Source organism: Rhinatrema bivittatum, chromosome 12 (assembly GCF_901001135.1).
Source record: "Rhinatrema bivittatum chromosome 12, aRhiBiv1.1, whole genome shotgun sequence".
Lineage (NCBI taxonomy): Eukaryota > Metazoa > Chordata > Amphibia > Gymnophiona > Rhinatrematidae > Rhinatrema > Rhinatrema bivittatum.
In genome coordinates, this window is record NC_042626.1 from 71,306,901 (window position 1) to 71,330,447 (window position 23,547).

Genomic DNA, 23,547 nt, shown 5'->3' on the forward strand with positions numbered 1-23,547 from the left:
ATCCTCTTCCATCTCGACGGCACTGCCCCTCTGTAGGGAGCAGCCAGCAGGACATCCTCTTCCATCTCGACGGCACTGCCCCTCTGTAGGGAGCAGCCAGCAGGACATCTTATTCCATCTCGACGGCACTGCCCCTCTGTAGGGAGCAGCCAGCAGGACATCCTCTTCCATCTCGACGGCACTGCCCCTCTGTAGGGAGCAACCAGCAGGACATCCTCTTCCATCTCGACGGCACTGCCCCTCTGTAGGGAGCAGCCAGCAGGACATCTTATTCCATCTCGACGGCACTGCCCCTCTGTAGGGAGCAGCCAGCAGGACATCCTCTTCCATCTCGACGGCACTGCCCCTCTGTAGGGAGCAGCCAGCAGGACATCCTCTTCCATCTCGACGGCACTACCCCTCTGTAGGGAGCAGCCAGCAGGACATCTTATTCTATCTCGACGGCACTGCCCCTCTGTGGGGGTGTGCATCACAGTGTTGATTGGGTGTACCTGCCCATACCCCATTTATGGGCATGTTGGTCCTCTCAGGGCCCCTTGCCACGTCCAGATGGTCCACTGGGTGGTGGCAGCTTCTTCGGTGGACGGCCCCTGCGGCCTCGGGACACTGAGGGACTTGGCTGGGGCGTTGAGGTTGCCGATGAGGATGCCTGCACGTCCGGCAGCCGCTGCAGAATCTGCATCATGATGGTGCTGAGCGTGCCTATTGCTGCAGAGAGGCTGCTCCCTACATTTGTCAGCGCTGCTGTCAGTAGGTGGAGGTCTTGCCTCTGCTGCCTCCATGCTCGCCTCAGGGCACGTATCTCCACCACCACCTGTTGCACCGTTGCGTCAGCCACTGGTTCCACCTGGGGTTGCAGAGGTGGCGCTGCTGGCGGTTCCTCCGGGCCAGGGGGATGTCCCATGACCATTGCTGGCCCAGCTTCCAGTGCAGGGCTGACTGGGGACATCACTGGTGTGTCCGGGATGGGTGGGGTACCCACTGAGCTCCCCGGGATGGCTGCCCGCAGAGGAGTGTGAGGGTGGCCCCACGCAAACTCCTCAAAGGCCTCGGTCAGGGTATAGGGGCTGCCTGGGGGTGGCATTGCAGCCTGCGCCACCTCCTCCTCCTGCTCCTCCTCTGACCACTGTGTCTCCGCGTCCATGTAGAATGGCCTCGTCAGCATGGGCGGCCGCCTGAGCCCTGGTGGATCCCTGCTTGTGCCTGGGCCCTCCCAGCTGTCATCAGAGGGCTGCTGCCTGGGACCAGATGGCTCTGTAGGAAGATTGGGGAGAAAGAGGATATACTGCATCAGTAACACAGCTGTTCTGTTATATTACTGTGATGTCACACAGGGGCAGCTAATGTAAAACCAACATGTCATTCTGCATATACAGTACAGTTGAGTCCTTTGAGGCATTCCTCATGGCATGGGTGGTGGGGGCTGAGGCCTGAGGCCTGGCCCTCATGGAGACAGTGACCTGTTGCCAGCATGCCTTGCACCCTGCTGCCTGCCCCTTGCTGACTGGGGGAGGGGGGCTGGGCCCAGAAGCCTGGCCTGTGCACAGGCCAGGCTTCTGGGCCCAGCTCACTGTGTCAGTTAGGGCCTGGCCCTCATGGAGACAGTGACCTGTTGCCAGCATGCCTTGCACCCTGCTGCCTGCCCCTTGCTGACTGGGGGAGGGGGGCTGGGCCCAGAAGCCTGGCCTGTGCACAGGCCAGGCTTCTGGGCCCAGCTCACTGTGTCAGTTAGGGCCTGGCCCTCATGGAGACAGTGACCTGTTGCCAGCATGCCTTGCACCCTGCTGCCTGCCCCTTGCTGACTGGGGGAGGGGGGGCCACTACAGTTCTGCAGAGCACATGGGTAACAGAAACTGAAACCTGGCCTAAACATTGTGTCACGACCGTTCACGGGGGGGGGCCCAGAGGGCAGCTTACCATCTTCGAGGTGGGATGTATCCAGGTGGGGATGCAATCCCTCGAAGACATCTGGTCCCAGACACTCCATCAGTTGCTGCTCCATTGGTGTGAACCGGATGGGACATGGGGACCGTCCGCCTGTGTCCTTCAGGTACTGGTTCCTGTCAGCGATGCGGGTCTTTAGCTGGGCCTTAATGTCGCGGTAGCGGTAGGCCACCTGCTCCCCGGTGCGAGGGATGTCGCTCTGCCGCTGTATGTGCCCAGCTATGCTGGACCAGATCTCGGCCTTTGCTGCCTTGCTGGTCCTCACCGACAGGTTCCCAAACAGCCGCGCATAGTGGCGCAGGACACCCTCGATGAGCATGTCATTGTCCTCCTGGCTGAACCTGAGGGCACGCTGCCTGCCCCTGGCCTGGCTGCCTGGTTGGGGTGCCACTTCCGGAGGGTTTTCCTCCCTGTCCTCTCTCTCCACCCCCCCAGGTTCCCCACTCCCTTCCTCCCCCCCACCTGACCCTGCACTTCCCACTCCCTTTCCCTCTGCCCTGCCTGTCTAGCCCTACCTCTTCCCGCCATCCTATCCTGCCTCACCCCATCCCCCTCCCCCTCCCTCCTATCTCTTCCCTCCTGCCTATCTCTCCCACTACCCCTGTCCCTGTCCCTGCTCCTACTCCTCAGTCCCCTACGTCCCTCCTCCTCCTCCTCCTCCCTCCCCCTCCCCATCCCCCTCCCCCTACTCTCAACACCCCTCTTCTCTCCTCTCCTGCCACTCCTCTCACGCTCCATCCTCCTCTCTCCTCCTCACCACCACCAACACCACCACCACCACCACCACACTCCTCTCTCCTCCTCCTCACCACCACCACCACCACCACCAACACACTCCTCTCTCCTCCTCCTCACCACCACCAACACACTCCTCTCTCCTCCTCCTCACCACCACCACCACCAACACACTCCTCTCTCCTCCTCCTCACCACCACCACCACCAACACACTCCTCCTCCTCCTCCTCCTCCCCCTCCTCCACACAGATGGACAAACAGTTGACTAACAAACTTGCACTCAAACACAGATTACAAAAGACACAAGGTAAAGGGAAACAAATGATTAACAGAAACACAGGACAGCGCACTCAGTATTCAATTCTCTAAACCACTTCTCTATACCACCAACACCTACCTTCTCTATCCAACACTCCTTCCAAACCCTCAAAGGAGGAGGGGCAGGAAGTCAGGTTTTATACCAGACACATTATCGCGTGACGCGGTATTTGGTTTCATTTTGTATCGCGTACCGCGGCAACGGCGCGGTACGCGATATTATTTTGAACTATTCATCGCGTACTGCGATATTTGTTTCGCCGCACGCGAAACAGCTTCGCCGCACGCAAACCCGTTTCGCCGCACGCGATAGTAGCGCGTGCGGCGAAACATTCGCGAACCACGAAAAAACACCTATTTGCATGGGCCACGCCCCCGATTTTTATCGCACGCGGTAACAATGCGTTACCACTGCGATAATGGAAAATGAGGCCCAATGTCTATCCAACTTAAAACTCATAATAAACATCGAGAAAACTGAAATAATCATACTTGACAAAAAAATCAATTACTCACCCACACAACCACTCAAAACAGAAAACCCAGAAACAATAATCTCTCCTTTTGAACATGTTAAAAATCTTGGAATTACAATTGACAAAGAATTATTCTTCAAAACACACATAACAAATAAAATCAAAGAAGGTTATCACAAACTACTGACACTTAGACGTCTCAGTGGAACTCTTTATCCTACAATCTAAGAATTCAATGTGACACCAAAATCTTCAAAAAAGAATTAAAAGGCCCCGGGGCTCGATGGATTCTCGGCAGATTTTTATAAGCATCTTAACATAGTGATTGCTTGCCCATTGACATTAGCTTTTAATAGCCTGCTTTCCTCTAGTCAGATTGCCAGAGATACAAACTCAGTGGGTATTACAGTTCTTCTGAAATCTGAGAGGGATGCTTCCCTGTGTGGCTCTTATCTGCCCATCTCCCTCATAAACATAGATTTAAAACTTCTGGCAAAAATATTAACCAACAGGCTCCGGGGGGGGGGGGGGGGGGGGTAGATGCACTCATTCACCGAGATCAAGCTGGCTTGATACCAGGGAAGCTGGCTGCGGATAACGTCCGTAGGGTTATCAACCTGATCTGGAGAGCCCAAACCATTCAAGGCTCAATGGCCCTGCTTACGATAGATACAGAAAAGGCAATTGGGGGGCCTTGTGAGCAGAGGAGAAGGAGCAAAGGGAAGCCGTCTTGGTTCGGAGCACTGAGATTGGGAGAAAGAACCAGCTGACCCCTGCCGTGTGAGTGAGAAAGCAGAGGGTGAGATTGATTACTGCCAGCTGATTCCTGTGCTGCCGACGTCATCAACCAGGAACCGGGACTTTAAATTCAGAGCCGGGTCTGCATTCTGAGGGGCCCTGTGAGCAGAGGAGAAGAAGCAAAGGGAAGCCGTCTTGGTTCAGAGCACTGAAATTGGGAGAAAGAACCAGCTGACCCCTGCCATGTGAGTGGAGAAAGCGGAGGGTGAGATTGATTACAGCCAGCTGATCCCTGTGCTGCCGACATCATTAACCAGGGACCGGGACTTTAAATCCCGAGGCGGGTCGGCGCGCAGTCGCCACCGGCTCGCTGCCTAAGCCGCGCATGCCAAAGGGGCACACGGCTTAGACCGGCTTTGACCATGATTGACCGGGAGCGTGAGAGGAAAAAATCTTCGGTGATCGATGGGACGGAAAAGGAAAGCAAGGTTTGCTACCTTATCTCCAGCCACAGTAAGGATTGGCCCCCTGGATGCCCACATAAATCGGCAGGGAATGCCACAATTGGACTGCACACGAGACATCACGGATGCCTCACTGAGTCCAGGCAATGGGCCTACCCCTCCACAACCCCCAGGAGCCACGAAAGAAGATCACTCTGCGAAGGCTACTATAGGAAATGTGAGTGTACAAGAAATACAGCTTCCATTGACTGGTGTAGAACCACTGCCCTGCCCTGATTTACAATCTTCAGAGGCAGATGATGGTAACGTTGCAGTTACCATAGACCGTTCACAGATTGATTCTGTGGATCCGGTTAATGTGACTCTTGGGGACTTATGGAGGGTTCTGGTGAAGTTAGATTCTAACTTAACAAAATCATTGGTGAATGTTAACTGGTTATCTATATTAGATCAAGGTAAAAGGTTGAATGAAGTGGAAATTGCATTAACACTTCTGGTGTATTTTGATTCCCACTTAAACTAGTTTTATCCCTTAAGAAATTTTCAAGGTGGGGTGGTTCATTAAAAATAAACTTTTTACCCTGGTAGTTTACAAAACATTTAGACGGAAATTTCAAATAAAATGTAGCCCCTAATTCCAGAGTTTTATTTTTTAAAGCCAGAAATTGTCTCCTGTTCACCTGAGTGAGTCTGGAAACATCTGGAAACACATACACTTTTTGGCCACAGAATTGTAGGTCCTTGTTCTTAAAGAATTTTTCGAATACATACTCCTTATCCTTCTCTAATGAAAAGGATACAAAAAGGGTTGCCCTTCTACTTATAATGTCAGTGGATTCTTCCAGAAATGTTGAGATACTAATACTATTCTCCTCGTTTGGCCCAATTATATTATTTGGCTGAACGGGAAAATAGTACATTTTTGATATAGATGGCATATCTTTCTCTTCAAATGCTAGATTTTCCTTTAAAAATTTCACAAACATTTCATTTGGAGATAATAATCTAGTAATCGTATGTAATACTCATACTCATGTTCTTCATCTCTTGAAAATTCTGGATTTTCACAGCAACAGTTGCAGTGAAAATCCAGCAACAGTTGCTGTGAAAATCCAGAATTTTCAAGAGATGAAGAACATGAGTATGAGTATTACATGCAGAATTAGAAAATGTTGGAAATTTATTGAGAATTAAGAACTTAAGCTTTATTAACTTTCCGATTACTAGATTGGGCCAAACGAGGAGAATAGTATTAGTATCTCAACATTTCTGGAAGAATCCACTGACATTATAAGTAGAAGGGCAACCCTTTTTGTATCCTTTTCATTAGAGAAGGGTAAGGAGTATGTATTCGAAAAATTCTTTAAGAACAAGGACCTACAATTCTGTGGCCAAAAAGTGTATGTGTTTCCAGATGTTTCCAGACTCACTCAGGTGAACAGGAGACAATTTCTGGCTTTAAAAAATAAAACTCTGGAATTAGGGGCTACATTTTATTTGAAATTTCCGTCTAAATGTTTTGTAAACTACCAGGGTAAAAAGTTTATTTTTAATGAACCACCCCACCTTGAAAATTTCTTAAGGGATAAAACTAGTTTAAGTGGGAATCAAAATACACCAGAAGTAAGGGCCCTGGAGAATCATTTAGATAATGCTCCATCTCATGTTTAAAGATTTATGTTTGAATTTGCCTATTAGGACCCCCCACATTATAAGGTCAAATGAGTGAAAGATGTAATAGTATGAGATTGTGTTGTTATTTGAATTTGTATGTTCCCTCAGATGATTACTTTGTTATGTGATGAAACATATTTTATGTTATGTAATATTGAAAAACTTAACAAAGAGATAATTACAAAAAAAAAAAAAAGAAAAGGCATTTGATCTGGTTCAGTGGGAGTACTTGTTTATTCTGTTGGAGAAACTGGGGCTGGGAGGGAACTTCTCCACCTGGATATGTAAACTGTATAGCAATCCCTGTGCCTGTATAAAAGTCAATGGCGGCTATTCAGAGGTATTTTCGATAGGCTGTGGCATCCTCCAGGGTTGTCCATTATCCCCATTGCTTTTCGCTCTCTTCCTCGAACCACTGGCGATTAAAATTCGAGCAAATTCAGGGATTCAAGGGGTAACAGTGGAAAATCAGGAAAATAAGTTATCTTTGTTCGTGAACGACATATTATTTACTGTTACACACCTGGAAAAGTCTCTCCTATTTTTGATGCAGGAAATCATCCATTTCAGTAAAGTCTCGGGGTATCAACTAAATGCAGGAAAAGAATTCTTGAATATATCCATGGCGGAGGTGGTGGTTTTGGAAGTTAAAAGGAAATTCCCCTTTAAAATTCAGAGATCGGAAGTAAAGTATCTGGGAATTAAAGTAGGTTCGAATTTTGAAAGGCTTTATGAAATGAACTATGTGGGTCTCTGGGAAAAAATATCTGATGACCTACTTAAGTGGGAGAGGCTAGATTTACCGTATCCTGGCTGGGTAGAACAGCAGCTATAAAGATGAATGCGCTCCCTAAGTTAACTTACCTCTTCCAGTCTTTGCCTCTCGAAATTCCTGACACACAGTTGTCTTTAAGGCAACGCAAATTTTTTCATTTTATTTGAAGGAGACATCCCCCAAGGGTGGGGCATCAAGTATTATATTTGCCCAAAGATGGGGGGGGGGGGGTTTAGGAGTCCCATGCTTGGCTTGGTACTATGGGGCTACGCAGTTGAAGTTTATTTTTGATTGGCATAGTAGAAGTGAGGGGAAGCGGTGGGTTGGTTTGGAAGCGGCTTTATTAAACAACATCCCCCAGATACCTTGGTGTGGCTACCGAGTAAAGCCCAGTGCATTCGCTTGACTATTCCTCCGCCAGTTGCTTTAACCTTGAAAATCTGGGATAAGTGGAAATCCGAGTTGGTGGGAGATAGATCATATTTTTACAGATCCCCTATATTCATGAATAGAGAGTTTCTTCCTGGCTGCTCTGGCGGAGCGGCGAAAAGATGGGGGAAAGGGAATGCAGCAGATTGGAACACTTGTGGAATGGTGTGCAGATAAGAAGTTTTCAGGAACTCCAGAAAGTTTTCATTTTGATAAGTCGGATTATTATTTTTATTTACAAGTAGTGCATTTTGTGTCTCAGAAAAAGGTGCGAGGGAGTTTGCAACCGGGAAACTCCTTGTTTGAAGGGGTTCTGTGATAGAACTCACGTACTCATGAAGGAAATCTCTAGAATTTATTGCATGTTAAATAAAGATCTCAGTTCTCCTCCCCCACACATTCAGAGCTGGGAGAAAGAGCTGGGTCGAGCGTTGGAAGATAAGCATTGGGATTTATGTTTTATTTCTGTTAAAAAGTGTTCAATCTCAGCAGCCATTGTGGAAAATAGTTATAAATTGTTATACCACTGGTATCTCACGCCTGCTAGATTACATAAGCTTTACCCCAAGATGGATGAGGGCTACTGGAGAAGATGCGGTAAGGTAGGCAACTTCCTGCACATATGGTGGGATTGTCCAGTTATTTCGGTATTTTGGGATGGCATAGTGGGGTTAATAAATGAGATAGTAGGGGTTAACATTTTTAAGGACCCATGGTTTTTCCTTTTAAATATACCAGACAAAGACCAGGCCTCAGAAGTGAATTCTTTATCCCTACAAATAATATTGGCTACCCGAGGGGAAGTAGCATGCTTCTGGAAAACCCCAAAAGCTCCGCCCCTTTGCAAAGTCCGCCAAAGGCTCGCTTGAATTTACCAGCTAAACAGACTCACTGCTATTAAGCGGAAACAACTTCCCAAGTTTGAGAAATTGAGGCACCCATATGTAGAATGGAGACCGAAAAATGTTAGTGTGGCTTATGATATCCAGGGATGTAGAGTTTATTTTTAGTGTTATGCCTCCTGTGGTGGCAGGGAAGATGGAATAAACTGTATGATGACAGTGTTTAGACTTTGAGGCAGTAGATTTGAACACAGATTCATTTGATCTTAGCTGGGGAAGGAAGGAAGGTATTGTGTTGAAAAGAAATCGACAATAAATTAAGCTACAATAGCCAGACTTGTTCATAAAACAGTTTATTGAAGCTTAGTAGTGATATGCTATAGCATACAGTACAAATGTATTGTCATTGCTAGACTGTTAATGTTCTGTAGTATGTACTATATGGTTTTTGTCTAATAAACAATAAATTTAAAAAAACAAGCCCCAAAACCTGCAGCGTCTGCACTGACAGGGCCAGAGCATGCAAGGCTCCTGAGCGGGAGTTGCTCTTAAGCAACCAGTCGTCCAGGTAGGGAAACACGTGCACTGAGCGATGCCTGAGGTAGGCGGCCACCACAGCGAGGTATTTGGGAAAAATGTGGGAGGCCAATGCCAGCCCAAAGAGCAGCACTTTGTACTGGTAATGAGCATTCCCCTCCAGGAAGCAGAAGTACTTCATGTGGTTGGGACAGATAGCAATGTGCACATAAGCCTCCTTGTGATCGAGGGGGCAAAACCAGTCTCCTCCACTGAGGAACAGGAGCAGCGTGCCCAGAGAGACCATCTTGAACTTTTCTCTTACAAGAAACTTGTTCAACGCCCGGAGATCCAGATTGGGGCGCAAGCCGCCATTCTTTTTCGGAATGAGGAAGTACCTCGAATAGAGCCCTCGGCCCCACTGAAGGCGAGGGACTGGTTCCTCCGCACCCACTTCGAGGAGGGTGACGAGTTATGTCCGAAGTATAACCTGATGGGCGGACGAACCCACAGTGGACATGGGGGAGAGGTCTCCGGGCCCCTAACGAATGACAGCAAGGACACATAGGGCCGACGTGATCTCTTCCCAGCGATGGGCGAAGCTCGAGAGTCTGCCTCCAACCGGGGGATCCAGCATCAGGGGTACGGTCAACTGGCATTTGCTCCCTCGCCGCCAGTCAAAAGCCCGTGACTGGGGCTTGCTGAGGTACTGGCTGGGGCCTAGGCGCTCATTATTAGAGAGGGCGGTCCCTGGAGCTGGGGCAAAGCGTGCAAGCCCTGGAGGCTGGAGGATAATATTTTCTCTGCCGGTAGAAGGGCTTCCGGGATCCTAGCCTAGAGGACTTTCTGGCCAAGGACAGGGCATCAGAAGCACTAGCAGAAGCCGCCATTCTTTTTCGGGTGTCACGATGGTCCTTCAATTGCGCATCTCAAAAAAGATATAATTGCGATAGAGAAGTTACAGAGAAGGGCTACCAAAATGATAAGGGGAATGGAACAACTCCCCTATGAGGAAAGACTAAAGAGGATAGGACTTTTCAGCTTGAAGAAGAGATGGCTGAGGGGGGATATGATAGAGATGTTTAAAATCATGAGAGGTCTAGAACGGGTAGATGTGAATCGGTTATTTACTCTTTCGGATAGTAGAAAGACTAGGGGGCACTCCATGAAGTTAGCATGGGGCACATTTAAAACTAATCGGAGAAAGTTCTTTTTTACTCAACGCACAATTAAACTCTGGAATTTGTTGCCAGAGGATGTGGTTAGTGCAGTTAGTATAGCTGTGTTTAAAAAAGGATTGGATAAGTTCTTGGAGGAGAAGTCCATTACCTGCTATTAAGTTCACTTAGAGAATAGCCACTGCCATTAGCAATGGTAACGTGGAATAGACTTAGTTTTTGGGTACTTGCCAGGTTCTTATGGCCTGGATTGCCCACTGTTGGAAACAGGATGCTGGGCTTGATGGACCCTTGGTCTGACCCAGTATGGCATTTTCTTATGTTCTTATATTTTTATGTTCTTACCGCATCCCGGACTTTATCCCTGAAGAGGTTTTCACCTGTGCAGGGGAGATCAGCTACCCTGTCTTGGATCTCCGGCCGGAGGTCAGAGGCGCTGATCCATGCTATTCTTCTGGCGCCAATGCCAACCGCAGCTAAATGGGCCACCAGCTCGAAGACATCAAGGGTGGCACACACTTTGTGCTTCCCGGCCTCAAGACCCAGCAGGACAATGGCCAAGAGAGCCTTCTGCTGTTGTTGAGGCAGGCCCTCGACAAAATCCTGGATTTGTTTCCAGAGATTGCAGTTGTACTGGGTCATATAGAGCTGGTAGGCATATAGAGCGATGCGGGCCACCAGCATCGTGCCTTGGAAGACTATCCTGACCAGGGCATCTTGCTCCCTGTGTTCACATCCTAGAGGGGCGGAAGCATGGGTACGGGAGCACTGGGCCTTTTTCAGGGCGGACTCCACAACCATCGACTGGTGGGGAAGGTACCACTTCTCAAACCCCCACGGCCTGCTGCACCAAGTAGGTGGCATCAGCCTTTCTATTGACAGGGGAGATAGAAATGGGGTGCTCCCACATGCGGAGGAGGAGGCCCTTGAAAATATAATGGATCGGAACTGCCATGATCTCCTTAGGAGCGTCGATGAACTGGAGAACCTCCAGAAACTTATGACGCATGTTCTCCTCAGTGAGCAGTTGAAAGGGGATGGCCTCAGCCATGGCCCTGACAAATCCTGCAAAAGACAGGTCCTTGAGGGGCGACTAGCGTCACTGCTCCAGAGGGGAGGGCTCCGAGAGGGGGTCATCTGAATAAATAGAGGACGACTCCGTGGAATCATCACCTCCAAGGGTCGTAAGGCCCTTCCTCTTCTATGGGACCAGAGTGCCATGGGTGAGGACCGTGAGGGGCATCAGCCCTGGGCTCCGATGGCTTTGGAGGCCTCAAGGGCACCGCGGGAATCAACGGTTCCCCTAGCAACAAGGGGACCAGAAGCTGAGGGAGGCCGGAAGGACCTGGCAAGGGCTTGGGGAACCATGGTCTGGAAAACACGGTACCGGCCATATCTTCCTCCTCAGAGGACCTGAGAATCAGGATCGCTCCAGTGGAGGGCATCCGTGGCCGCTGGGGAACCGAGGGTCCCTCAGGCATCAGAAGGGCACCCAGGAAGACATCTAGATGATCCAGCAGGGGTGCTAGCATCAATGGCGGAGGCTTGGGCACTGGTATGGAGGCTGGTGGCACCGGTAGCTCCTCGCTCTGGAGAGCTTTGAGCACCTCGGTCTGCACCCTACGGTCCAATTTCTTCTGAAAGTCTGGAGTGGCCAGGACTGAGGGAGGCGGATGAGGCATCACCGGCTCTTCATTGTGTCTCTGAGGTGGCACGGTGCCCAGCACCGGTGTCAGTGGGGAATGACTAGGACTACTGGGGGCTTCGGAGGATGGGGCCTCTGGTGGCCAGTGTCATTTCGATGGCGGCCCAGCAGCTACCAGTGCCGCTCCGGTCAATAGGGCCATCGCAGGAGTAGAAGGATCAGACTTCAGGGCCCTGAAAAGCTTCTGCATTTTATTGAGGTATGTCCGATGCCTTTTGGGGGTTATCTGATCATACAGATGGCACCCACGGACGTCGTGTGAAGCCCCCAGGCAGAGGATACATACTTCATGTGGATCAGGGATGGACATGGTCCGCAGGCACTGGGGGCACCGACGAAAACTGGTTGACGTCATGACAAAACACCCGGCGTGCGGTCAATGACCGGTGGTCATCGTACGGTGGAGAATCAGGAATCGGCTGCAAATTGAAAAAGAGGCATAAAACAACCTACCACACCGACCGTGAAGGGGGACCCAACGAGGAAACTGAGGAAAACCTGGAAAACCTATCAAGAAAACCAAAGAATTTGAGAGCTCCACGGACTGTGAGGCAACTATACCACAGAAAAGAAGAGACTGAATGGGGACTCGCAAGGACGCACGAATAGCAGCATGCTGAGCATGCTCAGTGTGCTCATCAAAGCTTCTAGAAACTTTGACAAAAGTTTTCCGTGCCAGGCTCCATCCGATGATGTCACTCACATGTGAGGACTAACATCCTGCTGTCCTAGGTTCAGTGGTGGGTAAGGAGAGAGAATAGTAGCAATCTCCACTGGCATATGCACACTCAGACCTCTCCTCACCTTATACTTGTCCCAAACCTGATGATGATCTGCAGGTGGCAACAACATTAGTAATGAAAGTCAGCATGGTGCCTGTGAGCTATTGCAAGCTCACAGACCTTGTAACAGCCCAGATCCCCCTTTTGCGCAGAGCTTTCTGTTACAATGGAAACTCATGCAAGGGCAGAGCCTATGAGTGCATGCTGACGCACAGGCACCATATTGACTTGTATTATTTATGCTGCTGCTGCTGGGGCCTGAAGAGCTCAGCCATTTGAGGCATTTGTAACCCCAGTTGTAGGTTTTGTGACCCATTTGGGATCCTGACCCATAGTTTGGGAAGCCCTGCGCCTTTCATACAAATAGTTATCCAAAGACATTCCATGAAAATTCCTGTGCTTGAAAATTATTTATCGTGTACCTGATAATTTCACAGCCAAATAAGAATCTTGCATGTCCATTCACCCTTTACCACTTAACCTACTACCCAGGGCCAGATTTAAGATTATGTTGCCCACAGGTAGAAAACTGGGAGTGGGAGATTTCACCTTCACAAATGAAAGAGCAGAGGGGCAATCCTAGTTTTAGGGTACTGTAAGAATTCGGCACCCTAGATACTTACCTAGGTTGCCTAGGCCTAAATCCAGGCCTGCTTCTACTACTGCCCTATCTGGGAGCAAACTATGGAGTTCTAAAGCCCCCTACAGAATCTGACAAGAACCAGTTCTAAAACAAAAAAGCAAACTGACTTTAAAATAAAAATGTTATTTGCTTACCATAGCTGTACTGTGCAGTATATCCACACAATTATTTTCATACAGGGAACCTTCAGCTGTTTTAAAATATTATATAGCACTACCAAACTAACTTCTAAACACTATGTGGCACAAAATGATGAATTACCGTAATCATGCATCAAGGCTAAGAAACAATAAACTAAGAAAGAAATATAATATACAAAGAAAATAGTTTTGTTTACCTCCTCTTCCCCAGAAGAAGTAAATAAAAAGCAAGCTAATATTATTGTTGGAACACATTGTAAGACGTGTGTAGTTGGAGCGACTAGTGTATGGATCTATGGGGATAATACTTGTGTTAACATTTTTCATACCATCAAATTCATTAAGACTGGTTAATACAATTGCTTACAATGCTATGTAATAGTTGATGGAAAATCTAATAAAAACATAAATTCAAAAAAAGAAAATAGTTTTGAACCTTCAGTTCAGACAATAATAAAAAATGCTTTTATGCCAATATTGTTGTTGTTTGTGTGGCTTGGCATCTAATCTAGCGATACATATTATATCTTGTTCATTTCATTTTTGTAGATTTTATGATGCTAAGCATGATAAGCACAGTACAAAAGACAACATCAGAGCAACTACAAGTAAAATCAGTTTTTTCTTACCCTCAGGTGAGTGTTCTAATGTTCAATCTATAATGAAATAATTCTCTTTTAACTGGAATATGACTATCTCAAAAGATAGGGCATGTTTCCCTAAATAGCACAAAAACAAATGGCCTGGAAAGTGATTCCTGTATTTTATACACACACACACACACTCCTATAAAACTTCCTCTTCCTCTTTTCTGTAACTTTAACACTTCACCATCTTACTGTTTTATGGGACATGCTGCCAAAATATCCTCATAATCCACCAAAATTATCTCTATAACAACTTTTTTTTTTTTTTTTTTAAGAACTGTGAATCTTAAAAGATGCTTCCTAGGTCCTCTTTTTCCTTTTGTAGAAAATGATCCTCTTTGTGGGCAGAATCATATATTCGGGTCATTCTGTTGGATACAGAGAGACACCTTTCTACAATAAGACACATCAGGATATGTGTTCCAGTGGAATACGTTATATCCTCTTGTGTTATTAGGTGCAACAATACAGAACTAATTCCATGCTCAGTTATGACTCGTGCCTTCATCTCTATCTTATGTCTTAACAAGATGTATGCAGTCTAACAAAACAACCATGCACATTGTCTCCTAAATAATTAGTAAGCTACAGAATGTAACAGATACAGAAATGTAAACCACATCATCAGTGGAGTTTTCAGATATCTTACAATCCACTTCCTTGTAATGTCTAGACTCCTTTATAGTACTGGAAACCATGGTGCGCAGCATCACAATGCATAGCCATGACTTCATTACCTTAACATTTTAACTTTTTAAATAAGACATTTATTCAAAAGAAAATGGACAGTGAGGAGCAAACTGTGGTGGCTGAGAAAGGGACAACTGACAAGGAACTCAAAGAATCTGAGTGCCAGCCCAATGATGGCACAGACTGTAAGAAATGCCAAGGGGCTGAGGGTGAGGCTGGAAAGAAGGATGAATGATGTTAACCAAGTGCTTCTCTTGGTGTATGTCTATAGGAAAATTGGTCAGTAAACTGGCATCACAGACTTGGTTAAAGGATGTTTGCTGTTTTGTGAGATTGTGATAGGATAGCCAAGGTCAATAGCATTTTAAGGAATTTTCTGATCCAAGAGAACACTTGTACCAGATTCTGGAGGGACTATTGTTCAGCTAGAGGAATGTTGCCACAATCACTGGGCTAGATAGTAGTAGGGAAAGGAAATAAAAAAGGAGGGGAGCCCTGGGTAGCTGGCAATGAAGAGGCATTCCACCATAGCCAAAGTCGGGATAGGTTCTGCTTAAGCTGGAAGTCCAAAGAAGCAAGAAGAAGCATCTAGGTGTCCGTTCCCCCCCCCCCCCCCCCAAAAAAAAAAAACCATAGGAAAATATGTGTTTTTTTGTACCTATCAGATTAAATTCTTTTCATGCAAAATGCAAATTTGAATATGATAATGTACTAGGAACTAAAATGAAATATGATCATTTATAGCTGGTGCTGTAAAGAAATGCCTGGATGAAAAGACAGAAGAAGTGACAAAGCAAATAGTTCTGAATGGAAATATTGTGAAAGAAGGTGCAGAAGACTGTGGCACCATACAGTAAGACAACCTCAGCTAGCAATTATTACCTATAAATTCTAAACCAGCTAAATTAAGCTGCAAACCCTCTTCCATACCCTTATTAATAACCCCACGTTCTATGTATTCCCTGTTTCTTAATATCATACTAATGTACAGTTAGAAGTGTATTGAAGTACAGTGTTAAACTAAAGCAAGTCTGCTTACTGTAAACAGTGATTTCCATAGATAGCAGGATGAATTAGCCATTATATGTGGGTTGCGTAATCCAGCAGCATCAAAGAGACTTGTCTCACTAAGATAGAAGAACTTTGAGCTCTTGAACCCGTGTAGGAATTCCCACACAGACATTGCCTCATAAGTCTCAGTCAGTACCAGGGCTAGATCTAGCTATGTAATCAACTCTAGGGAGGTGGGAAGGTATTCTATGGCTAATTCATCCTGCTATCTATGGAAAATACCATTTATAGTAAGCAAACTTGCTTTTTCTATTAATAAGTAGGCTGGATTAGCTATTACTTGTTGGGAATCCCAAGCTAAGTGTTGCAACAGAGTGTTTACTTAGGGCTGGGTTTTTACGCGCCTAGGTGGCCTTACGCACACCGGGCCAATTTTCAAAGGCCTGGCCACACGCATAAACCCTCGGGACGCATGTAAGTCCCAAGGTTTGTGAAAGGGGCGGGGTGGGACGGGGCTAGAGGCGCCTGGCACAGCGGGCATTTGCCGCTGTGCTGGGGGATCGCGTGCCGGCGCACGCAACTTGCTCCTGCTCAGAAGCAGGCGCAAAAGGTGAGTTAATGATTTGGGGGGGGGGGTTAAGATAGGGAAGGGGAAGGGAGGGCAGGCTAGGGGGTTGGGAAGTTCCCTCCCAGTCTGCTCCTTAATTGGAGTGGGCTGGGAGGGAACTGGGGAAGGCCCCAATGCATCGCCGCAAGTAAATGCAAAAATCTTCCCCCCCCCCCTTGCATGCACCGACCTGGCATTTTATAAAATGCGCGTACCAGCGCAAGCATGTTTTTAAATCGTGCATCCATGTGTGCGCGCCAGGTAGCGCGCACACATGGATTCACGCGCGCAATGTTTTAAAATCTATCCCTTAGTAAGCAACCCAGTCCCCACTGTGGAGAATGGTCTACAGGTTCCGCAAATTTACTGTCAGTCTTTGAAAGGCTATTCAAACAGTACTGGGACGTGAATGTATGAACTAAAAACCAAGACACAACTTTGCAGATGTCCTCAAAGATGAGCAACAGAGGAGGCCATAGCTCTTACCTGATGAGCTTTAACCGAGTGTATGAGTTATAACCCTGTTAAGTGGTAGTAGTAGTGTATGCACTCACCCAACCAACTAATTAAAATTCGCTTGGCGACTGCAGTTCCCAGGCAGCTTGCGTTGTAGGATACAAAAAGTTATTGGTTTGACGATGCAGCCAAATCCTTCTTTTGTAGTACGCCAAAGTCTAAAGTGTGAAGGACTTTTGTGCCATCATGAACATGTAGCCTTGGGAAAAATGTAGGCAGAATGATGGATTGATTGATATAGAAGGTAGAGACCACCTTTGGAAGAAATTTGGGGTGAATTTGGAGAATGACCCTGTTGTGAAAAAATGCAGATTGAGAGGATAGTGAACAGGAACCTGGAGTTTGCTGATTCTTTTAGCAGAAGTGATGGCAACTAGAAAATTCACCTTCCAAGTTAAAAACTTTGGTAAAGCTGATTCTAGAGTCTGAGGCTAACTGGGAAAGAACCATATTGAGATCCTTCAGTATAGGAGGTTTTTGAACCAGGAGTTCGATCGACATACAACAGTACTTTCATGAATTGAGATATTAGCGGATGAGTGGAGTTTGGTTTACTGATCATTGTATCATGGTAGGCTGCTATAGCGCTGAGGTGCACGCGTACTGAAGATATGGCAAAACCTGAGTTTGACAGGTGAAGATATTGTAGTAGTTGCTGAGGTTGACACGAGAAAGGGCCAAATGCCTTCTGCAGACACCACTTGAAATATCTATTCCATTTGAAGGCATAGCTTCACCTAGTTGATAGTTTTTTAGATGAGACTAAGATATCAACGATCTCTGTAGGAAAGTCGAGATCCACAAATCACTGAGCGATCAACCTTCAGGCTGTTTAGTTGAGGACAGAGAGGTTGCAATGATAAAGATTCCCAGTGATTTCAGTTCATAACATCAAGTCTGATCCCAGTAGAATGGGAGGACTGCTGGAAATGTTTATAAGATATGAATACCATGCTTGTCTGGGCCATGCTGGAACTATAAGGATCAGTCAAGCATGATCCTGAAGAATATTTGCACTGTTCTATAAACAGGATCAGTAGAAAACCATACATGAGATTTTGTTCCCAATCGAGGAGGAAAGCATCCTGAGCTTAGCCCTAGCTTGTTTGGAAGAACTAAGCAAAATCAATTTATCTTGCTGTTTTTCTGTGAGGTGAACAAGTTCACTAACAGTTGACCCCATAACTTCAAGTTCTTATTTGCAGACAGTTGCAGAGACCACTTGTTTGGACAAAATATTCTGCTTAGCCAATCTACAAGCCTGTTGGAGATTCCTGGGAGATAGGAGGCCTGCCACAGTGCTTGATTTTTGACCACCAAGCATAGATCTTGAACGCTTCCTGGCAGAGGAGCTATGATCCAATTCCCTTTGTTTGTTGACATAAAACGTGGCCACCTGGTTACTGTCTGAATAAGGATGCTCTTACCTTGAAGAAAGTGTGTAAACACCAGCAATGCATTTGTTATAGCTTGCAACTCAAGCAAGTTGATTTTATACCGACTTTCCTCAGAAGACAAATTCCCTGGGTTCGACAAGAGCTGACAGGAGTTCCCCACCTATTTGTTGAAGCATCCACAACATTTTTCAGTATGGAGGCTAATGAAGAGTTATCTCCTCTCGAAGGACATGAGGTTGTAGCCACCATCTGAGCTCCTGAGCCATCTCTTGGGACATTTGGACCATGGAAAGTGGCTATGTCAACCGACCCCATTGGAAATGTAGGTCCCAAACACAACACAATTTATTCTAACACAGACAGTAAACAAACTGCCAAATAACCACCAACTGTAAATTTCCCAGTCTATTATTACACCTTAATCATTGACCTTTCTGAAGAAATCTGAGCATGCTAATATGTAAAGTAGAGTTGCTTACCTGTAACAGGTGTTCTTCTAGGACAGCAGGATGTTAGTCCTCACATATGGGTGACATCATCAGATGGAGCCTGGCACAGAAAACTTTGTCAAAGTTTCTAGAACTTTGGCACACTGGGTATGCCCAGCATGCCACTATCCTTCAGTCTCATTACAGAGAATTAGAAAAATAAAACAACAAACTTAAAATGAATCCCAATATCGCAAGGTGGCGGGTGAGTTTCGTGAGGAGAACCCATGTTACAGGTAAGCAAGTCTGCTTTCTCCTTGGACAAGCTTTCTCCTAGGACAAGGATGGTAGTCCTCACACATGCATGAATACCTAGCTGCAGGCTGTTCCCGGATGGAGTGGACCAACAGATACCAAACAGGTGCCAACGGGCACAACAACCTAGGTGCTGTTGGTAATGGAGGAAGACAGCCTGAACCTGAAAAACAGGGCCCTAGGTGGAAGAGTTGAGTTTAGACCTGAAAAAGTTTACGGAGGACAGACTGGCCAAAGCTACTATCCTGGCGGCCGACTCTGTCCAAGCAATGAGCTGTGAACATATGGAGAGAACTCCACGTGGCAGTTCTGCAGAACTCCGTCACGGGGACTGCTCACAAGTTAGCCACTGAAGTTGCCATGGCCCGGATGGAGTGAGCCTTAACATTACCCTCAAGCTGCAATCCCGCTTGCGCATAGCAGAACAACATGCAGTGTGCTAGCCAGGCAGACAGAGTGTGCTTGGCTACTGCAACTCCCATCCTGTTTTTATCAAACAAGATGAAGAGTTGCGTGGTCTGTCTATGGCCTGCTGTTCTCTCAAGGCAGAACACTAAGGCTCTCTTACAATCTAACGTATGCAAGGCCCGTTCGCCTGGGTGCGAATGAGGTCTCGGGAAGAAGGTAGGCAGGACGATAGACTGGTTCAGATGGAAGTCCGATATCACCTTAGGCAAGAACTTAGGGTGAGTATAGAGAACCACCCTATCGTGAAAGAACTTTGTAAAGGTGGATATGTCACCAACACTTGAAGTTCGCTGACTCGACACGCAGAGGAGACCGCAATCAAGAATATGACCTTTCAGGTCAGATATTTCAGGTCACACGTGTGCATAGGTTCAAAGGGGTCCTTCATGAGGTGGGCCAAGACCACATTAAGGTCCCAGGACACAGGCAGAGTAAGATGCAGAGGAGTCTTCATCTGAAGCAAGCTACGCATGAACCACCCAACCAAGGGTTGCACTGAGTTAGGCGTACCATTCACCCCGTGATGATATGCCCCAATGGCTCTGAGATGCACTCTGACCAAGTTGGTGTTCAAACCAGCTTCCAACAGGTGAAACAGCTAGTCCAAGAGCTTCGGGATGGAGCAGGTAAATGGCTCCAACCGGTGCTACTCACACCAGATGGCAAACCTCTTCCATTTCAGGCTGTACAACTTTCTAGTCGAAGGCTTCCTGGAAGCAACCAGAAGCGGGATACATCATCAGACAGAGACAGGGGTTGCAAGACTAGCCTTTCAACTCCAGGCCATCAGAGACAGCGCCCTGAGGTTTGGATGGTGCATCCTTCCCTGATCCTGTGTGACTAGGGTCGGGGAGATGCCCAGACTGATTAGGTTCCAGACCAAGAGGTCCTGCAGGAGTGGGAACCAGACCTGCCACAGCAAACAGGGGCTATGAGGATCATGGTTCCCCCGTCCTGCCAGAGCTTCAAGAGTGTCTTCATCACCAGCGAGAGTGGAGGATACGCATACAGAAGCCCCTTGCCCCAATGGCGGCCAATGGCATCCGAGGCTGGTTGGCTGTTCTCTTGGTAGAGGGAGCAAAAGGACTCCACCTTGTTGTTTCAGGGGGAGGCAAACAGATCCACGTCTGGGGTTCCCCAGAGGCGAAAGATCATGTTCGCCACTACCGGGTCCAGAAACCACTTGTGGGGTCAAAAAGCCCAGCTGAAGCGGTCTGCGAGTACATTCTCCATCCCCAGCTTGAAGAAACATGTTCTAAGAGCAGACCCAGAACCAAATTTGAACCACCGCCTGGCACAGGAGAAACAATCCCATGTCTCCCTGTTGTTGATGTACCACATCACTACCTGATTGTCGGTCTGGATGAGGACTGATTTGGACACCAGACGGTCCCAGAACACCCACAGGCTGTAACAGATCACTTGGAGCTCCAGGAAGTTGATATGGTACTGAGCCTCCTGAGCTGACCACAGGCCCTGGGTGTGAAGCCCTTCCACATGGGCTCTCCATCCCAATGTGGACACATCTGTGGTGAGGACAACTTGGAAGGAGGGGGACTGGAAAAGAACCCCCTGTTCCAGATTGGGTAGGTCCTCCGACCAGGACAAGGAAATCTCGAGTGGCTGGGTGACATATATACGCACATTGAGGTCCTTGGATGCTTGCTGCCACTGGGTCCGATGGGTCCACTGTACCCTGCGCATGTGTAAGTGGACAAATGGAGTGACGTAGACCGTGGCCGCTATGTGGTCCAGAAGGCAGAGCATAAGACGGGCAGTGGCCTACGGGCTCCGAAGCACCAAGCCCACCAAGGTGAGCACTCAGTCGCAAGGGAGATAGGCCTTGCCTTCCGCCGTGTTTGTTGCATTCATGCCTCTTCTCGCCCCTGGGATGCGACTCCCTTTGGCTCAGACGGACAGTGCAGCCGCGGCTTCTCTCCGCCTCATGGTCCCAGTTCCCCCAGGCTGGCCTGATGCTATGGATCCGCCATGTTCCTGATGACGTAAGGGCCCGTGCTCCAGACTTGTACCAGCAAGGGCGCGAACCTCGGGGGCGTCCCCCCATAGTGACGTCATCCATTTGCATTTTAAAAGGTCTTTGCTAATCTCTAACAAGTTAGCAAGGAACTCCAACGGGACTTGCTTCGGCAGTCCACGATACTTGCAACAACAATCCGAGTCAGCCAGGGAACCCGTCCCCACTGCTCGGCCTTTTCAAACTTACCAGGAGTACCTGCTCCACGGGTACCTGGAGTACCAGGGTACCTGGTACTCCAGGTACCCGTGGAGTACCAGGAGTACCTGCTCCATGTTCTCTCTTCTTGATTTCAGATTGCCAGAACACTCGGAAGACTCCTCATTTCCTGGAAGCGATCGCGGACATGAACACAGTGAGTTCTATTACATAGGAATCGGTACTCGCTCCACGAGGGCCCATGTTCCTAGAATCTTATACAGACTCTCTTCTATTCTAGAAGCCATTTCATATACAGCAATTGTGAGTTCTTATTACAGACTGTTTGTGGGAACCAGTGCTCGCCTACGGCTCCTGTTCCTGAATGAACTGAAAACCCTCTGTGGCATAGAGATCATTGCAGATATCTAATATTGTGAGTGTACCATCTTGTATCCAGTATACCCTGTCTACTCACTCCTTCTAGTCTCTCTCTACAGCTCAGCGATCCAGAGATTACATTCCAGTATCAGAAGGACTTCAGCCCTATCGGACACCTCGACTCTCTAATGCCACCTCTGGTGGTCCAGCTTCCAGCTTAATAAAGAACTATTTGTGTTTACTTCATATTCTAGCCTAGCCAGTGGTTCCTCTCAGCATCTCCTCCTGGGGGTGCTGTCATCTGCCATCGGCCCAGGGATTCACCAGTTCCTCCTAGTGGTCATTCCTTACACTACTATCACTCTGTGGGAGCCAACCACTACAGACCACTAGCACCGCTCCCGGAAGTATTATATAGACAACTACCTTCTCTTTCTTTGGGTCTTGCCAGCAGCCTATATATAACAGATTGCTACTCCGTAGCGGAGGCATGATTGATTGCTATCTCAGTAGCAAAGTACAATATCCTATTGTTAGCTCCTCTCCTCAGAAGAATATCATAGAACAAATTGCCAACTCCTCTTTCCTGGGGAGTTGGTCCATAACAGCTTGCTACCTTCCTTTCTTACAGGAACATCTAACAGTAGTTCGCTACAGATTACTAACTCTGCCCTCCTGGCGGGGTCAGCGCTATAGATAGCTAACTCCTCCCTTCTGGAGGAGCAGATCATGACAGATTGCTACTCCTCCTCCTTTCAAGAGAAAAGCAGAACAGTTTGCTACTCCGCCCTCCTGGCAGAGTGAGTGACAGTAGATTGCTGACTCCTCCCCCCTGGAGGAGGAGAGCACTAACAGATTGCTACTCCTTGCCTCTGGAAGAGGAGAGCACTAACACTTGCTGGGGAACATGCAGCAGTTTATCCATACCTTCAAGACAGTAATCAATGAACCAGCTCAGCAGTCCACTGCCGCCACTGAATTCTTGCATCTTTGTCAAGGGTCTCGTCTCCTAGTTGACTACGCGGTTGAGTTCCGCACATTAGCAACGGAGCTGGGTTGGCGAGAGGATAGCTTGCGAAGCATCTTCTTGGAGGGCTTGTCTCCCCAAATAAAGGACAAACTCGCTGCTCAGGATCTCCCGGAGGACCTAGAGACCCTAATAGACCTCGCCGGGTGGATTGATCGATGGCTTCAACAGCGTGCTCGAGAGGTCAAGCCTGCCAAAAGACCAGTCTCATTGGCTCCCTCCTTCTCTCTTCCCCTGATTCCCGCTTCCGAATCTCCAACCAGTTGTGGGGAGGAACCTAAGCAGCTGGGACGTAGTCCTCTGACCCCAGAGGAGAGGAAGCGCCGCTGATCCCTAGGCCTCTGCCTGTACTGTGGGGTTAAGGGTCACCTGCTAGCCCAGTGCTGTGAGCGGCCGGAAAACTCCAGGGCCTAGGCATCATCAGGGAGCTGATCCTAGACTGCGTGAATACCCTGGAGGAATGTTCTCCACCCTAGCCTTTGTTGACTCTGGGGCAGGGGGGAACTTTATCCTTGAGGATCTCGTTC

The 23,547-nt window shown here is 47.8% G+C and overlaps 1 protein-coding gene across 2 annotated transcripts in view; it reads left to right on the forward strand.

Moving 5' to 3' along the window:
- KRT222 (keratin 222) overlaps positions 1-23,547 on the forward strand; it is a 200,423-nt gene that overhangs the window by 171,284 nt on the left and 5,592 nt on the right. Inside the window, exons 7-8 of one of the 2 annotated variants that reach the window (XM_029574011.1) lie at positions 13,910-13,995; positions 15,442-15,550. In XM_029574011.1, the coding sequence (XP_029429871.1) occupies positions 13,910-13,995; positions 15,442-15,550 (195 nt within the window). The remainder of the gene's footprint in view (positions 1-13,909; positions 13,996-15,441; positions 15,551-23,547) is intronic. The other variant, XM_029574012.1, reaches the window with a different exon arrangement.